The 18,984-nt window shown below is 19.8% G+C and overlaps 4 protein-coding genes across 9 annotated transcripts; 2 read left to right on the top strand and 2 right to left on the bottom strand.

Annotated features, from left to right (window-relative positions):
• Window positions 1-76: 76 nt before the first annotated feature.
• On the bottom strand, window positions 77-5,965 carry LOC100868834 (terminal nucleotidyltransferase 4B). The gene is made up of 8 exons (XM_012484574.3): window positions 5,125-5,965; window positions 3,837-4,007; window positions 3,211-3,568; window positions 2,902-3,048; window positions 2,339-2,532; window positions 2,103-2,256; window positions 1,892-2,030; window positions 77-1,723 (listed from the first exon to the last, which is right to left on the bottom strand). Exons 1-8 carry the CDS (start codon window positions 5,481-5,483, stop codon window positions 1,521-1,523), a joined length of 1,725 nt encoding a protein of 574 aa, XP_012340028.2. The 5' UTR covers window positions 5,484-5,965; the 3' UTR covers window positions 77-1,520.
• A 1,284-nt stretch (window positions 5,966-7,249) lies between these two features.
• LOC100868645 (solute carrier family 35 member G1) lies at window positions 7,250-9,244 on the top strand. Of its 2 annotated transcripts, XM_086907246.1 has the most exons (3): window positions 7,468-7,666; window positions 8,032-8,082; window positions 8,192-9,244. In XM_086907246.1, the coding sequence occupies exon 3, from the start codon at window positions 8,226-8,228 to the stop codon at window positions 9,078-9,080; it is 855 nt and encodes a 284-aa protein (XP_086763372.1). In that variant the 5' UTR covers window positions 7,468-7,666; window positions 8,032-8,082; window positions 8,192-8,225; the 3' UTR covers window positions 9,081-9,244. The 2 variants fall into 2 exon arrangements, with proteins under 2 accessions (XP_003692283.1, XP_086763372.1); XM_003692235.4 differs by having other exon boundaries at window positions 7,250-7,666; window positions 8,032-9,244.
• A 1,498-nt stretch (window positions 9,245-10,742) lies between these two features.
• Window positions 10,743-12,934, top strand: Tango2 (transport and golgi organization 2). Of its 5 annotated transcripts, none has more exons than XM_086907248.1 (5): window positions 10,743-11,007; window positions 11,477-11,691; window positions 11,872-12,121; window positions 12,216-12,431; window positions 12,601-12,934. In XM_086907248.1, exons 2-5 carry the CDS (start codon window positions 11,550-11,552, stop codon window positions 12,806-12,808), a joined length of 816 nt encoding a protein of 271 aa, XP_086763374.1. In that variant the 5' UTR covers window positions 10,743-11,007; window positions 11,477-11,549; the 3' UTR covers window positions 12,809-12,934. The 5 variants fall into 5 exon arrangements, with proteins under 5 accessions (XP_086763374.1, XP_086763375.1, XP_086763373.1 ...); XM_086907249.1 differs by having other exon boundaries at window positions 10,892-11,046; window positions 11,647-11,691; XM_086907247.1 differs by having other exon boundaries at window positions 10,895-11,046.
• On the bottom strand, window positions 12,535-18,856 carry Fancd2 (Fanconi anemia complementation group D2). Its single transcript, XM_086907243.1, has 16 exons — window positions 18,700-18,856; window positions 18,284-18,613; window positions 17,897-18,170; window positions 17,416-17,775; window positions 16,951-17,311; window positions 16,438-16,871; window positions 16,077-16,165; window positions 15,811-15,985; window positions 15,486-15,743; window positions 15,080-15,410; window positions 14,521-14,836; window positions 14,237-14,443; window positions 13,831-14,128; window positions 13,536-13,753; window positions 13,240-13,448; window positions 12,535-13,143 (listed from the first exon to the last, which is right to left on the bottom strand). The coding sequence occupies exons 1-16, from the start codon at window positions 18,854-18,856 to the stop codon at window positions 13,018-13,020; spliced, it is 4,143 nt and encodes a 1,380-aa protein (XP_086763369.1). The 3' UTR covers window positions 12,535-13,017.
• Window positions 18,857-18,984: the final 128 nt, after the last annotated feature.

Here is an 18,984-nt window from a genome sequence, read left to right as displayed (position 1 = left end):
ACATGTTTTGTTAAATAATATTACACAATACTGCATAAGAATTAAAAAATTTGAAGGAAAGTGAATACTAGCATTATTTATCTCTGCACTTGAATTTAATAGGAGATATTGCTGAATCATTACAACTTGCATTAACACAAAATGCAATCCGGACAAAAATTCTTAATTAGTAAACATTTCTTATTTTTATTTTTTTCAGTTTGAGGAAATTTATGTTGAAAAACGGAATGTAATTTTCAATAATAAATTAGATATAAGATAATTTCACAAGTATACATTTGAAGTTTTCAATAAAGGCCTTTTGCATATATATATATTGTCACATATAAAATTTTTGAAATGTTGCTCAAATTTTAAAGATAAGAATATGTTTAAATGCAATGTCTGATTCGTGCATTGAATTCGTGTAACATTCGACCATGATGTATATACTTATTATTATTTTTATAATATAAAAATAATGTATTATTGTTCAGGGGAGACTAAAAATTATAAACTAGTGTTACGAAATCAGTAATTCTGTATAAAAAGTAAAGCATTATGCACAATTACGATTTTAAAGAACGCAGTAAAAATCTAAAGTTTATCATTTTTTTCTTCAATGAGTTAATATTTTCAAAAATATTTTTTATTCAAAATTTGTTGATCATCAGCACACGAATTTATAATTTTATTAAAATTCGAAAGATATACCAAAACACTTTCACAACTATTGAGCTTATATTATTACAGAAAAAATACGTAATTCTCACATACATGGACTAATCCATGATTTCAAATGATAAAATTATTATAACAAACACTACTTTAGATACGTACAAAATAAAAAATGTAGTAGGTAACTCTTAGACTTATTTTTCTATGTTCCATAATATATATTACAGTATTTACAATAGGTAAGTCCCAATATCACCAATTTTTCTGTTACCCCTTTGTATTATAAGAATATAGTTCCGTATAGAAAACTAAGTCTTTATCATTATTAGAGCTTGTTTTACAATTTCATGAAATCTTTAAGAAAACTGCACTGTAAATAATCTTTGTATATATCGTTCGTATTATATAAATGTATTACAATGAGTTTACCGTGATTATGAACACAATTGCTATTCAAAGATTGCAATAAGCTTATAATTTTTTATAAACAGTAATTAATAAAATATTACATATTTTTAAAAATATTATTTGTAATATGTGCAGTAATGCAAAATAAAAGTAAAATTAACCAATTTATATTACAATTCTGTACGTCTTTGGTATATAAATTTTCGTACAGAATAAAAAATGTTTCTGATGAAATCAAGAACTTAACTACACCAGGGTCTCTTTTTTGCTCATGTAAGAGAAAAATAACATAGAGTTTGTTAACTCCACATAATTATAGACACAGAGCCCCTCTAATTAGAAACGATAATTAGTTGCGCGATGAAAGTTAATCAATGTCTTTTCACCACACGATTATGATATTGAGCTCTCTACTTAAATATGAAATAAAGTCCAACATTATTTTGCACGTTTCATCACCGTACACAATCTCCAGTACCACGAGGTGTAATACACTGTTTTTTTCGTTTAACGGTTTGTGACCTTGAACTTGGACTATGGCTATTATTATTACTTCCATTACTATGAAGAGAGTGTTTTGCTTTACTTTGTCCACTTATATTATTATTATTTATTCCACGATGATGATAATTTCCTCTGGAATTATGATGGTGATTACCTGTAGTAAATATTAAATTTTTAAAATAATTTAAAATTTTAAAGTATGAAGTTGATGTTCTTAAGTTTATGATAAATAAATAATTACTTTAATTATTTAAATATTTTAAAATATTTCCATTTTTTTTATTTGTAAATTAAAATACATAAACGTAATAAAATTGCATACCATGAGCAGTTGGTTTAAATGATTTTTTCCATTGTGAATGATGATGAGTATGCTGATTATTATATACATGTCTTTCTTTATTTCTATCTTCTCCCTTTCCACTAGTGTTAGGAGAATTTCCACGACTACATTCAGAATCCTAATAAAATTGAAATTACATAAAAATAGTTGAAAATATGATTAATTTTTTTCAATTTTGAAAATTTTTTACCGTATCGCTAGCTGGAGCAGATAGTGTTGAAGCATCAGAACCAGTAGAACTTGACAATGAATCTACTTCACTCAAAGGTAGTGGGAATGTTTCTTTAATCCATTTGCGGTATTCTATTACTTCATCTGTCACTCGAATTATTCTTCCTAGTATACTAATTAAAGTATATATTTAAAAAACGATCAATAGAATTATAAAATATATAAATAATATAGAAATATTATAAATAATCTTACCTTACTTTATTTGCATCATTAACTAAAATATTTAAAGGACTAACTGCTTGTGAAAGGACATAATAAGCCCAATCAAATGCATCTTTTACATATAGAGCACCATAACTACTACGACCAATATCATTTCCTGGTGTAAGTGGATCTTCTATACACAATAAAGAAGGTCGATGGCCATCTATCATATCCCTTTGAACCTAAAATTAATATAAAATTTAATTTAATTCTATTTAAGAATTAATAAATAAATTTATTTATTTAATCAACTTTTACTTCAATTATTCTATTTATTGTAATATAATATATATTTTAAGTAAAATTGATAAATTCTAAAATAAATGTTCAAACTTTTTAATAATGATATATATGTCTAAAATGATTATATAACATTTGTTATTTTTAAAATATTTTGTTGTTTACTTTTAAAAAAAGTAACATTTTTTCATGTTAATTAGATTAATTAATTCGATTAATTATTTTTTTAATATTCTATTTAAATTTACAATTTTTATTTATTGAACTATATATTTATATAAATCTATATAAAATATAATGATATACTTTACCTCTTCCTTTGATATGTAAGTACCACCATCTTTTACACGAATTCCTGTTTTAACATAATTAAATTTCCTACCATATAATTCCAAAAATTCTATTAACAGCACCCCAAGATTAGCATTTGAACAATAAGCATTTTGTCTAGGATGTAACTGAAATAAAAATTTATTAATATAAGAAAATAAATATTATATTTTCTTAATATACAATTAATATTATATTCATATTTTATATTTGATAGAAAATTTATGTAATAATCAATTCTTATTTAATATATTTAATATTTTTTTAAAATAAAAATATTAATATTTTACCTGTAAAAAACTGATAGTCATAAGTATTAAACTATATGATGAGATTCCACCAGTAAACACTTCATTCAGGTCTCTTTGTAACAAAAATTGCTTTAATACCATAACTAGCTTTTCTAGCACTGGAAACCTCTTTTTAAAAGAATTTATCAATTCTGCAGATTTAACGCCATTATTCATATTAAAACTGATATCTACTTTAATTTCAGTTTCTTTATCAGTTAACTTGACAATTGGAACACTAGCTTTATCTAAAACCTTAATAGAAGATGGTTCAGCAATATTTTGATCCAATAAAGCACGTTCCAAAGTGCGTAATGGAAGATTTGTCCACATTCCTATTACTACTAAATCTATATCACTAAAAAGGAAAATAAATTTTTTGCATATTTGAAGAATTTCTTAATAATAATTAAAAAAAAATATATTATTATTATTATTATTATTATTATTATTATTATTATTATTATTATTATTATTATTAGAAAGATTTCATCATATATATAAATTAAAAAGCAATATTATTTAGTTATGGGGTTATAATAATTTGTTTAAAAAATACTTATATATTTTACATATAAGCATGTCACTAAATACATTCCATTTTAAATATGTACAATGATACGTACCTTGTAGGTAAATATAAACCAGTACGAAAGCTGCCAAATACTTCAACCTTAGAATCTGGCCAGAGATCATATATTACTTGTTCTATCCTTTTGACAACACGTATTCGTAAACTATGTTCTTCATTAGAGGGACACATATAAGCAAAAAAATCTTCAATTTCTTCATGTAATCTAAATATAAAAACAATCTATCAATGATAATTTCTTATTTATATTTATATAACTTTTAAGAAGATATTACAATATATTATTTTATAAATTTATATCTTTAAATTGTTTCACAACAATTATTATATATTATTAAATTTTATATATTTTTATTAAATTTTTTAATATTATATTTTTATTATTTATATAAATTTTTGTTTGTGAATACATTATAAAAAATTATTTATAAGAAATATGTTCAATATATATAAAAATCTTTTAATTTAAATATAAAAAGAAATTATAATTATCAATAGATATATTTTTAATAGAAATAACAAAAAAAATATCTTTTTAAAAGTTCCAAATTTTTATTAATGTTATTAACGTTTCTAAATTTATATATTAAATTTTCTTAAATTTTTATATTATTATATATAATGAATTTATATAAAAAATTAAAATTTATAAATATTAGAAAAATTAAATTTAATACTTAAACTATATAACAATTTATTTTATAAATCATATAAATATTATATTATGAGTTTATATTTAATATATGATTTATATAAAACAAAATGTATTTTTTAAATTAAAATATTTTTTTTCAGTAATATCTTTAAAAAAATTAATTCAAATAAATAAATATTATATACAAATAAATAAAATTTAAATAATAATATTTTATAATTATAAAAATACATTAAATTTAATAATTATAAAATTCAATAAAAAAATTTAAATTTCTAATTAACATTTTGCAATATCTTCAAATTTGAATAATATTGAATTGTTATGAATATAAACATAAATACTTATATTATATAAACATCCACGTGTGTTTACAAAATCATTATGCATATTAATAAAGACTAAAAATGCGTTGATAAAAGAGTTGGTAAAAATTAAAAAAATTAAATTTAGATGATATATTTGATTAAATAAATTATATTTATTATTACAAAAAAAAAATTCTTATTTGTACGATATCTAATTATAAAGAGCCTTGCTATATCCTATTTGTAAACGAGCGTGCACACACATAACCTTAATCATGCCCATATGGACGAACTATAGAAAGGTTAATAGTTAAACTTTCATAAAAAAAAATAAATTAAAATTTGATAACAAGACTTACCCAATAACACCTTTTGAATAATGTTTATTGGGTACTCGCCATGGACAACCACCGTATTCGCCAACTAAGGCATCATAATTGTAGTTCATGCCGTAGGTACTAGCACGATTATCACCTTTCCTACGCGATGGATTATAATAGCTATTACAAGTATTATGTTGCATGCGATCTCCCGTACGAGAATTGAGAGAATCTAAAGATATGAAGTCTTGTTGAAGCTTCACACCCATTACATTCGAAGATGAATCGTTTTTCAACGTTAAAATATCCAAGCCTTTTTCAGCTTCCCAAATGTGTAACCACAAATCCTTAGCAGGGCCGAACTGCTCCGGTTGATACCAACCGATAGTCGGATCCATTAAATAGTTCTCGATTCTGTATCTTACGATTAATGGTCCTTGCACACTACACTACAATTCCAATCTTAATTCAACTTTAATTGAAAAATTGTCTGATTTATTGTAACCTGCGAACACTATGAAATTCATACATACGACCATTGAACAACAGCATTTTAGAAGGAACTTCGTATACCATTATGCAAGCATAGAATAATAAAGATACTCGAATAGTTTGTTCCTGCAGATGGCATTATTATTTATCATATGAAAATAAACGTTTCTGAAAATGTAATTAAAAAATATTTGTCATGCAATTTTATACATTGTTAAGATAATCTTAATATGTAAACTATATAAACTAATATGTAAAAAAAAAGGAAATAATGTTATTTTACATTATTTAAGTTACTTATATATAATATTCATTAATTGTATATATTTAAAAATATTTAAAAATTTGTAACATGGATAGTAATAATTTTAAAAAATGTTTAACATTGAAAGAATATTTGTTTTTTATTTGTTTTAATTTTTCAAAATACAACTTACAAATGTAAATTACTAGATTAAAATGCATTTTTATTTTGAATAAAAAAATATGAATATTTAACATTTTAAAGTAAAAATAAAAATATAAAATATACAAATTGAAATTTTTAAATAAATTAATTTAAGCAAATAAGTTAAGTTTATATTAATGAACTTTATATATATAAATGTAATTATATATATTATATATATATAATTTTATATTAAATTAATAATAAACGAAATTGAATATTTAAAATATGAAATATTTATAAATTTAATATATACATTTTATAAAAAAATATAAATATTTCAAAACTTATTTAAAATCTCAATATATATGTATAATATTTTGTGTATATGTACAAATATATATAATATAAATAATATTATACAATATATATTAAATATTTCTGTAATTTGTATATTAAATATTTCTAATATCTGTAATTTTATATATTTAATTATAATGAATAAAAGTAAATAAATTATCAATATATGTTAATGTATAATAAATTTTATACGATAAAATTAAGAAAATTAAATATACAATTTAAACATACATATTATATGCATATTTTCGTAAATATATTTCTTATGTTTTTATAATTCAATATCATATTATTATAATTTTATTTTGAAAAATAATAACGTAATAATAAAAAGTAATAATAAAATCTACTTATTCTAATCTAATCCATCTCTATTAGATATACACACATATCTTATAAGAATAGATTAATAAATCGACTCCACCCATCTTTAATTTTCCGCGAAATTCAAATGAAAATAATTTGTATTTTAATTTAAATATCTTGACTTTCATTAAATAATTTTCATTATATTTATTCTCAATATTTTTTTTTTAGCTTTAAATTATTATTTTTTTAATACTAATTTATTATTATGTTATTTAAGAAATGTATATATTTATTATGAAAATCTTTTTCCTTTTTTCTTTTGTTTTCTAAATTATGATAAAAAATTTTAAGTTTATATAATATATTTATGTTATTTTACATATTATATTATTTAAAATAATATTTAATGTAAAATGTTTTGTTCTTATTTATTATTAATATTATTTTAAATATATTGTTATTTTGATAAACATTTTTTGATTTAAAATTATTGATAATATTAAATTTAAATATATTTGAATGAAATATGATTATATTAAAATATAATATAACAATAAAATTAATAAAAATAATAATATTTATTAATTATTAAAAAATTTCTTAATCTAGTAACTTGATAAAAAGTGAATTTATACTATTAAGATATGCATTAACTTCTATTATTAATTGTTTAAAATAGTTCTTATTTATTTAAAATTAAACTCTTTAAAATTTTACAGAAACATTTTAAAAGTAGTATTTATCCAAAGATAATATATAATATAAATTAAATACATCCTTTTTATTGATAGTGAAATATAGATATGAGTTGCTTACTTCATGCAAGTAACAACGTGATCTTTCAATTAAAATAGAAATTGAAAAATGTGACGGATATTGTCATTAACAATAAACTAAAAATGTGTTATGAGAATTTTTAAAATAAATTAGTCTTCCAAATAATTTATAAATGTATTACACTAATTATTTATTCTATAATTTTACTAGTATTTTCTATATGCTGTGATTAATCGTTTATTAAATCTATTGCAGGTGAGTTATAATATTTAATAACAAAATCAACTATATGGTTATTATTAATTAATATTACAAATATATTTAAAAAATAAATATATTTGAAAAATAAATTTATAAATATTCAAATTCACTTTAATTTATCAATAAACCATTTTTCATTTTTATTTTATTATTATATTATTTAATTATTAATAAACAAATTTGTTTAATATCATAATTTTCAATATTTCTTAATAGTAAATTTTCCTTTAGTAATATTTTATTCTTGTAGTTTCTATCTCCCTATAACTATATATGGTTATTTTATATAAATTTATTAGCTAACTTCTTTTTTTATTTTTTAAAAGATTTAAGTATTTGAAATTTATTTTTTCTTTCAGACATGTCAGAACATGTTGAATTGCATCATTTACTTGATGGTGATACTGAAAGTAATACAATAATACAACAAAAAAGATTTTCCATTCTAATGTGTAAATCTTGCCCTTATCTTGGTTTAATCTTAGCAACATTATCATCATTATTTTTTTCATTATGCAGTGTTATTGTGAAGGGCTTAGTTGAAGTAAATCCAATGGAATTGGCAGCATTTCGATTTATGGGTGTATTACTACCAGCAATACCAATTGTAATATATAAAGGAGAACATCCATTTCCAAAGGGTCGTAGATTGATGTTAATATTAAGAAGTTTTGTGGGGACTACTGGTCTCATGTTAAGTTTCTATGCATTTCGGCATATGCCATTAGCTGATGCATCTGTTGTAGTATTTTCTGTTCCTGTATTTGTAGCTATATTTGCAAGAATATTTTTAAAAGAACCTTGTGGATTATTCAATGTTATTACAGTTTGTTTAACATTGATTGGCGTAATCTTAATAACGCGTCCACCCCTTATCTTTGGACATACTATTGAATCACTTTCAGATGGACATGTAAAAACACAACATGCAGATTTATGGGGAGCAATAGCAGCTTTTTCAGCAACTCTTTTTGGTGCAAATGCATATATTTTATTGCGAGCTTTAAAAGGCCTTCATTTCTCAGTAATTATGACAAATTTTGGATCATTTGCCTTGATTCAGACAATAGTTATATCCTGGGCTATAGGTGCATTATGCTTACCTCGGTGTGGAACTGACAGACTTCTAGTTGTTGCACTTGCTCTTTTTAGTTTTGGTGGTCAGATATTATTAACATTAGCTTTACAAATGGAACAAGCAGGACCAGTTGCAATAGCAAGATCAGCAGATATAGTTTTTGCTTTTTTTTGGCAAGTTTTATTTTTTAATGAAATACCAAATCCTTATTCAGTTGGAGGAGCCATTGTAGTTACAAGTTCAGTTTTATTAACAGGTCTAAGAAAATGGGCTCTTTCATTACCAGAAACATCTAATGTTAAAAAATCTTTGGGTATTTTGATGTTATAAATTATGAATTATAAATAAGAAAAATGTACTTTTAAAACTACATTATACTATTTTATTAAAACTTGTTTTTTGTAATATTAACTTAAGTTTCAGATAGAAATAATTTTGATCTATAAATATATTTTATGAAATAAAATAAAATTTATATAATATATATAATTATATACAAATTTTCAAATTTTTTAAAATTGAATTATTTCAAATTAAGAATTTGAGAAATTTTCTTTTTTTTTTTTAATTATATTTTTTTTATTTTATTATATTATATTTATTATAGCATATTTTTATTTATTATGAATTTTTTTTCTAGATATAAGACTGTATAATTTTATGAGATATAAATTTCATATTTTCATTCATAAGATTTTGCTACATTGCAATCTTACTATGTTCCAAGAAAGGTTTTAATAAATATTTTACATTGCTTATTATTTTATTTAACAATATTTATTTTGATACTATTTTCATATATGTTATATTTTTTTAATTATTATTTATTAGTATAAATTATAGTCTAAAATTCAGTATTATATTATAAAAAAAAAATCTTTTGATCTCTAATATGATAAAAATCTTTTTATTTATAAATTTATTATATCTCTAATAAGTTTATTTGTAAGATTTTATTTAATATGATATATAATGATATTTTTATTTTACAGTATTAGACAAATACAGTAATATATACACAAAAATACTTTTTTTTTATTATATTTTTAAAATAATCAATTTATATGAATATAAATATAAACATGAGTTAAATTTTGATTAATATTGAATTAAATGTGAATTCTAGTCTACAACTATTAAGAAATATAAATTTATTTAAAAAATTTAATTATATTATAAATATTATTATAGTATTTCTATATTATATGAAATAATTAATAAAATAATGAATTTATCAATGTTATGAAAATAAATGCATTTATTAAAAATTATTAATAAAACCATAAATATTTAACAATCAATATTTAATAAATCTTTAAAATTATATGTTATTTATATTATTACATTATATTATGTGCATATAAGAAATTTTAAGAATATTTTAAGAATACGAGAAATTTTAAGTATTAATGCTTTGAATAGAATAGAATAAATAAAGTGTCAAATAGTGTGAAAAAAATGTGAAAAAATGCAAAACAATGAATATGAATGTATATTATTTCTTATCTTGAACTAAAATATATTAACTGAAAATTAATTAAATTTGATGAAAGATATTCAACAACGAATAATTAATAAATATTTTAAAAATCTTAATTTATAATAAATACAAAATTATACATATATAAACTCTCTTGTATTTCTCTTTAAAGTACTATTATCTATAATAAAAATTACATTACAAAATAAAATTCGTAATTTTTTTTATTATCAAAAATATTATTTTTAAAAATATAATTTTTAAATAGTTTATATATTTATATATAATTTATAAGAAATGTATTTTTCAAAGAGTTATAAACAGTTTTTTTTAATTATTATAAAAGATTTATTATATTATATTTATTATTAATTATTATAAAAAGAATGTTAAAATTTTTTTGTATGTAAATTTATATATTTTTGCATTAAAAATATGATAATATATTATATATGTATTGATATTTATATATCAACATGTATAACTATTTAATTTATTTATTATAATGTATTAATTATATTCTAGAAATTTTAATAGTGATATTCTTGTAAAATAATATTTAAGTATATTGTGATATATTAATTATTTTTATTTAAATATAATTAAATATTTAAAATATAAATATATAAATATAATAATAGAATAAATGTATAATAAATATAATAATAGAAGACCATGATAATGTAACAAATAAGCAATATATCAATAATTAAGATTTCATATAAAATCATATGTAAATATTGACATGAGATAATAGTCTTCGTGCGTCTTTAATATGTACGTAATGTCTGAATTTTTGCTGTATCATTTTTATAAGTGCGTAAATTCTTATATATATAAAACATAATTTTAAATATGTATATATAGTATACATTTATTATTATATATATTTATATACATATTATTATTATATATTTTGTACATAATTAGTTTTAAAAAATAATTTCAAAAATATAAAACATTAAATAATAAAATATAATATTATTTTATATTACTTTGCTATATATACACATTATATAATAAATATAATTACAATTAAAAATATATTAATTTTTTTGTTTTATTTTATAAAATTATATATTAATAAAAAATATATGTAATTTTGATTTCTTATTTATCATATAATGTATCAGATGTTTAGAATATCTTAATTTATCTTTAATTATCAATAAAAAAGTATTATAGAATATTATCTTAATTTATGATTGAAAAATGTACATATAATAATCTTATCAATAATAAATAGCATATAAAAGTGATATAAAACAAAAGATATAAGTAGATATTGCTGTGCAACATTGAAGGAATTTGATACAACTATGTGTATTTTATTTATTTACCGTAATCCTAATGCTAATTCTGAATCATATCGATTGATTTTGGTTGCAAATCGTGATGAATATTTTAAACGTGCAGCATTACCAGCTCATTATTGGAAAAATCATCCAGTATGTTTAGGAGGTAAGTTAAAACTACTTTTAAAATTAATTTATAATATTTCTCAATATAATAAATTTATAATAAATTCTTTTTTTTAATATTATATTATTATATGTTATTATATGTTATTATATGTTAATAAGTAATAAATTTTTTTATAAATTTATACTTATATATAAATTTATTTTAATTTATATTTAGGTATTGATATGGAATCTGGAAAAGAAGGTGGAACTTGGTTAGGAGTATCATTAACAGGAAAAGCTGGTGTTGTTTTAAATTTATCTAGTTTAGAGAAAAGTTCAACAAATATACCAAAACAAGGACGAGGATTTTTAATATCTAATTTTATTATATCAAAAGATTCTGCAACTTCATATTTAGACCAATTACACAAGAAAAATAAAGAAGTTCAATATAATCCTTTTCTTTTGGTTTTACTAAATTTACAGTATGTAAATAAACTAAAAAAAGTCTATAATCAAAATTTATTATATATATATATATAATATTATTTAAATTTTTAATATTACTTAAATGTTTAGAAATGCTGATGTTAAATATCTTAGTAATTCTCAAACTTCAAAAGGACCTACTTCAGCAGAAGATAATATTCTAGGTTTTAGTAATGGCTTTGGTGTTTTATATAAAAAAGTTGAAGCAGGAAAAGAAATTTTCAAAAATATTATTAAAAATGTTAAGGTATCAAAACAGACGATACTTATTGAAGAACTCTTGACATTTATGAAATCAAAAAAAAGGTTTGCATAATTTGTTAAATAATTATAAATATTATATTATATAATATTAATAATATTATATTATATAGTATTAAATAATTATAAATGTTAAATAATTATTAAATAAAGTTACATATTTTTATTAATTTTATATAAATTTTATATAAATTACATATTATATTATTTACAGATATTTACCAGATGCAGAATTGCAAAAATCTTATCCTACTAGATATAAAGAATATAGTTCAATTTTTGTATCAACTGATTGGGGATATTGTACAAGAACTCATTCTATATTGCTGGTTAATGGAAATAATGAAATAACATTTATTGAAGAAACACTTATGCCAGATTTAACATGGAAACGACAAATATTTAATAACAAATTAATGTGAAAATTGATAGCAATGATAAAAATAAATTTAAATAGTATTTATTTAATTATATTATTATATTTAATATATGTATAAATCTTTAGAGTTATATAAAAAAAATATAAATTTTTCATAAAAAGTTTAAAATATATGTTTAAAAATATTATTTTATAAAATAATAATATATTTAGTAAAATTTTTTTTTTATATTATTTTATAATGAAAAAAAATTATGATACATTATCTTCATCAAGAAGATCATCATTAGAATCACTTTCTAATATATCTGATGATATATTAGTTGCATCATCAATTATGTTGGAATTTGGTACAGAACTTTCTTCAGATGATAAATTCTAAAAATATGAATAAAAATATAAAATGTATATTAAATACACATAAAATTTATATTTATATTTTTAAAAAATAATTTTAAAAATTCATTGACAAACCTGAGAAAAAATTTCTTGACCTTCTAAATTTTTATTAACAAGATTACCCATCCAAAATGCAGCTGGACTATTATTAAGAACTAACATTCCTTTTACACTGTAAATTAATCTTTCTAATATAGACTTTGCTATAGGAATATATTTTGTTAATGTAAGATCTTTCTTTTCTGCACTATCACAACAAATTGTGTGTAAATATCGTGTACCTCCTAAAATACAAATTCTATATATAATTTATACTATATATTTCTATATTATTATTATTAATATTTAATAAAAAAAATTAAAATTTATACCTTGCATCATTTTCAATATTTTAGTTACATCTTCTGTTTGGTATTTTAAATTATGTTCTAAAATTGGCATTCCAAGATTTAAAAAAAACTTTAACAATATAGGCATATTTTTTAAAAATATCAATATATTATTTTTGATTGTTAATGTTTTACATATTTGAACTAACTTTTGCACGTTTTCTGCAACTTCATACCATATTTCTATTCTTTTAGGATCTCTAATAAACAAAATTAATTAATTATTAAGGCATTTATTTTATGTAAAATAATTTTTATTTGTAAATAATTGTAATACCTTTCAGTCATTGGCAATGCGATTTTTATACCATTAATTAATCCATCAAACATTTTTTTAAATAAAAAATGAAAATTACTTCTTGTTATTGAGGGTATTCTATTTAAATTATTTTGAGGTTTTTCCAACTTTGAAATTTCGTTTGGTAACCAATCTAAAATTGTAGTAACTGTTTGTAATGGGAATGGCTCATTATTGATCCAATTGTTTAATAATTCAATTACAGCTGATTTATATTGAATACTAGTATGATTATCTTCCGGCCATTGAAGACATAAAAACCCAAATGCCATTTTTGCTAAAAGATATCATTAATATTTATTTTCATTTTAATATAATTAAATATATATCTATTAGAATAAAAAATATTTAATTTATACATTAAAAAATGTTAAATGTTGCTTACCATATTTTTCTTTATTTTGATTAGTATAAGATTCAGAATGTTTCATTAATGATTGGCACATATTAATTAATGAAATTGATAATGATATTTGTGTAATAATATCACATAAAGATTCAAAATATTTACAAGATTCTGTAACAAGTTCTTTGCAAGACTTTAATGTAATATTATTTTCATTAACTTGACTTGCTAAAATTCGTAAACCATCTAAATAGAAATATCTAAATTATTAAAATATATTATGAATTATAATATGACTATAATATAAATATATAATAGTATACCTCGTAATAATATGTTATAAGTAACACTTTCAAATCCTTTCCAATTAAAAATTTTTGTTAGAAGACATAATAATAGTCGAACAGCTTCTTTGCTTTGATAATTATTTTGTTCTCTCAAAATGTCCACAATATCTCGTAATTTTGTACAAATTTTTGGTAATAATTCAATTAAATCCTTTATAAATTTTTCATTAGCATCATGCTCAAAAATTCCAAGAAGTTCTTGAACAATAAAACATACTTGTTTTACAGATATATTATGTTCAACAGATTGTGATGTATCCATTTCCATTTTTAAATCTAACAAATACACTATCTATAAAACATCATAGAAGCAATCATAAAAATAAATATAAAAGAATTTAAACAAAAAAAAAAATAATATATTTATAATATATTATACATTATTATTATTATTATATATAATTTAATTTTATATTATTTTATAATATAATTATTTTTCAATAATATTAAAAATATTAATTCAATGTTTATTTTTTCATTATTTTAAATTAAATACATAAATATTAAATTATAAAATAAATATATTTATAAATACCGTTGCATCGAACTTTCTAAAATAAATTGGATTTTTAGAACATATCAGAGAACCTAATTCCCAATCTTTAATATTAAGGCTAGGACATTTTTCTTTAATTTTTTTTTTTCCTTTTTTTCCTTTTTTGCCAATTTTTTTATCTATTCTTATAAATGGTGGTAATGGAAATTGGTAAAAATAACATGGGGATGGTTGATATTTTATGTCACACAAAGAAAATAATGTATTCAATTCACTTTGTAAAGCTATTAAATTATCTAATCGTTGTAATACTTGTTTTTGTAACAAAGAATCTTTTTGTGTGACAAAACCATTGATTATTTCACGAAACCTAAAATAATTTATATAATTTATATATTTAAAATTAATGTTTTATTTCTATTTACTTATTTGATTTTTAATTTACCAATTAATACAACATATTACTAAATCTATTATGAAATTTTCTGTTATTTCAAGATCTTCTGGCATTAATATTGCACATCCTAAGAGAGAATCTATGGCATTCAAATCTTCATTTTCATTAAGTCTGATATAACAAGTTCTAAGAAGTTTAAAAGAAATTGGTACAATTGCTCCATATTTTTTATCTTCAAAGGTTAAAACACATTTTTGTGGTTCATCTTCTGATTTATTTAATCCAAATTTAGGTACTAAATCTCCTCTAGATATAACATATAATATAAAAGTCTTGTGAATTATGTATATAAAAAATTGTATATATTTTATACCTGTAATTTGTTTTATCAATCATATTTTTATTAATAAATTCCTCTTCAATATGATCTGTAAGTCTTTTTATAAATTTTTTATTAATATTTTTTGTTTGTAAAATAACACAAGTCAATTGATCATAAAATAGAGCTTGGGATCTTGAACAATTTTTTACATTATTTAATACTGTTTCTATAAAAATAAGAAAAAATTAATATATTTAATATTTAATTTGTTTTTTATAATAATCAAAAAAAACATATAAGTACTTCATAGTTCTTACTAAATAAATTATAAGCTCCATCAGATTCTGTCTTTTGCATTAAATGTTTTATTGCCATTACTGCCCCTAAAACACCTTTAGATTTTGTGCTGAAATATAATTATTCAAAAATAAAATTGATATTAAAAAACTATATTTGTATGATATATATATCAAAAAACAAAAAACAATAAGATATATAATATCTGATAGTAAATAATACTAAATAAAATAATAAAAATTAATATCTTAAAAAAATAAAGAAAATGAATAATTTAAAATATATTATGAAAATAAAATTTTAATAAATTATTCATTAATCTTTAAATACTAAAAACTTTAAAGAAAATCTGAGTTTTCTTTCTGTAATATTAATACATACAGTGGTTTGAAATTAGATAATTGTTTTTGCAGCAGAATAAATAAGTCATCACGTAAGGAATCAGTTATAGAATTTGAGTTTGTACATAAATGTTGTAATAAATCATTTAATGTACCAACTTCTTTTAAATTCAAATTATCCATTTTTTCAAGTAAAATACGAAGATGATTGCAATGTGGTGTTAAAAATTGTCTATCTTCTTCTTTTGCAACCATTTTGCAAAGAAATGTTAAAGTATTTTTAATTGTTTGATCACTATCTCCCATAAGGAATATAATTCTTTCTAATATTTCTCGTTGTTTGAACACATTTTCTTTATGACATTTAAATTGTAAACGTAACCAGTCAATAGAAAAGTCAACATATACACGTTCATCTGTCTTTAACAAATTGCTTGATATTTGTAATGCAATTGGTTGTAATTCTTGTACGATCTATAAAAATATATTTTATTTAAATTCTTTGAATTTTAATCAAAAACTATATCTTTATATTTTTTTATATGATACAAACTTGTTTATAATTATTATATAACAAATTTAATAAACTTGTTCTATAAAATCCAGATCGTATATGTTGTTTAAATATAGTTTCAACAGTTTTTCTTTTTGTTTCTGCCATTAAATATATAAGAAGAAGAAGAATAATATCTAATGGTTTTGGATCTTTAATAATATTTTTTATAACTATTACAGTTGCATTTACTATATTTTTTGAAAGAAGCATATTCATTTTTAATGTATTAACAATATCTAATTGACTTTGGTAACACTCTTCAATTTTTTCTCCAATAAATGGTTGTATATCAATATCACGTAATATTTTTAATGTTTTTTCAAAAATTTCTAAATTTGTGTAATCTTCTAAAACAAATCTATAAAAATCATTAATATTATTATAAAAGAAAGATAGAAATTGTACTTTTAGAATATACTTTTTATAATATTAATTACTTAATAAGAAAGCAATAAAACATACTTTATAATAGCTGATATTGCATTTACTTTAATATTTGTTTTCAATAAATTTAGTGTTTTTTCCTTATATTCATTTAAATATTCTTTCCCAAGATTTAAATTAGTCATACAATTCAATATTAAACTTATTAATTCAGAATTCTCTTCCAAAATTCTATTTAAAATTTCAGCAATAGTTTGATGTTGCTTATCAATTATAATATCAGGTAAGAACATAATGAGTTCACTTTGAAACCATGAAGGACATGATTCTAATAGTTGTTCTATATTGCTGATGAAAGCATCAGAATTAGTTACAACATCCAGAAAACGAAATTGTTGTAATAATGGAAGAGCCCAAGATACTGATTCATTAGAATCTCTAAAGAAATATAATTACAAGAATAAAAAAAAAATAAATTTGATTAAAAATTTTAAAAAATTATCATATTATTATAAAATATACACTATAATATATTATTATAAAATATATATATACATACGCTATAAGGACAGCTTCATTAAGTTTTAATAAAAGACTGTTATATATTTCTGGATGTAATTCTGGAATTTGCAACAAAATTTTTATAAGAGATGAACTATATAAAATATTTGATATTTCACCATCAATAAATAGTTCCATATCAATTAAAGCATTTTTAAAATTTTTTTCATTTTCAAAGTATTTTTCCATTAGAGTGATTAATTCAATTTTTTTATATTTTTTTGAATTAAGTAATTCTTTCATTTTTTTTTGTACTATTATGACATCTTTACCTATAATAATTTAGTAATAATATTATATTAATTAAATATATTTTAAAATTAATATATAAAAAATATTTATTATGAATAGAAATTTAAAATATGAATATTTGATTAATACTTACAAAGTATATGTGAAGCATCTGAATTTAATTTGATACCCGATTCATATAAAAATTCAATAAATTTACAATTTATAGAAGAAATTGTATTAACATTTTTTTCCAACATCATTGAAACATTTGATAAATTTGTAGTTTCATATTCATTTTGTATAATGTTATCATCTCGCCTTTTCTTTAAAACTGTAGATTCTGCCAAAGGAAAACCTAAATCATCGTCACTATCATATTTTGACGTATTATGATTTAACGATTTTCGTTTACGTGATTTCTCATTTAATTTTTTCTTATGTATTTCATGTAAAAATATATCGTCATTTGATTTGTTTTCACCTACAAATATATTTAAATATAATTAAATATTAAATATTTAATTTAATAATTTTTTTTAATTTTAAAGTACTTATATATAAATTTACTTTGTGTTGAAAAAACTTTTCCGGCTAATAATGTACTATTATTTTTTGGTAACTGTTCAATTAAAGATCTGGTTTCATATATATCACTTGTTGAAGATACTTGACTATTTATTAAATTTTTATGTAAACTTTTAAATTTTAATTTTCTTTTATCCATTATCAATCTATCATAACCATACGTACAATGATACGTTCTTTCGCGCGATAAAATAACGAAGTATGAAATTTAAACGTTTATATATAAGTACTTTCACACTATAAAAAGAACTAGTTTGCATTCTTTTC

The sequence above is a fragment of the Apis florea genome, unplaced genomic scaffold, assembly GCF_048593485.1.
Source record: "Apis florea isolate Af1SG1 unplaced genomic scaffold, ASM4859348v1 contig_2835_pilon, whole genome shotgun sequence".
NCBI classification, from domain to species: domain Eukaryota; kingdom Metazoa; phylum Arthropoda; class Insecta; order Hymenoptera; family Apidae; genus Apis; species Apis florea.
Note: the sequence above shows the minus strand (reverse complement) of the source record. Positions and strands in the feature narration are given on the sequence as shown.

Excerpts from the sequence above, each read along its gene's own strand:
- Tango2 (XM_086907248.1), top strand. The coding sequence starts at position 11,550 with ATGTGTATTTTATTTATTTACCGTAATCCTAATGCTAATTCTGAATCA. Across the intron at positions 11,692-11,871 it reads TCATCCAGTATGTTTAGGAG|GTATTGATATGGAATCTGGA; the intron begins GTAAGTTAAAAC and ends ATTTATATTTAG. Across the intron at positions 12,432-12,600 it reads TTTATGAAATCAAAAAAAAG|ATATTTACCAGATGCAGAAT; the intron begins GTTTGCATAATT and ends TATTATTTACAG.
- LOC100868645 (XM_003692235.4), top strand. The coding sequence starts at position 8,034 with ATGTCAGAACATGTTGAATTGCATCATTTACTTGATGGTGATACTGAA.
- LOC100868834 (XM_012484574.3), bottom strand. The coding sequence starts at position 5,483 with ATGGATCCGACTATCGGTTGGTATCAACCGGAGCAGTTCGGCCCTGCT. Across the intron at positions 4,008-5,124 it reads TATTCAAAAGGTGTTATTGG|ATTACATGAAGAAATTGAAG; the intron begins GTAAGTCTTGTT and ends TTTTATATTTAG. Across the intron at positions 3,569-3,836 it reads GGTTTATATTTACCTACAAG|TGATATAGATTTAGTAGTAA; the intron begins GTACGTATCATT and ends TTTCCTTTTTAG.
- Fancd2 (XM_086907243.1), bottom strand. The coding sequence starts at position 18,856 with ATGGATAAAAGAAAATTAAAATTTAAAAGTTTACATAAAAATTTAATA. Across the intron at positions 18,614-18,699 it reads AAAAGTTTTTTCAACACAAA|GTGAAAACAAATCAAATGAC; the intron begins GTAAATTTATAT and ends ATATATTTGTAG. Across the intron at positions 14,837-15,079 it reads TTAGAAAGTTCGATGCAACG|ATAGTGTATTTGTTAGATTT; the intron begins GTATTTATAAAT and ends GATGTTTTATAG.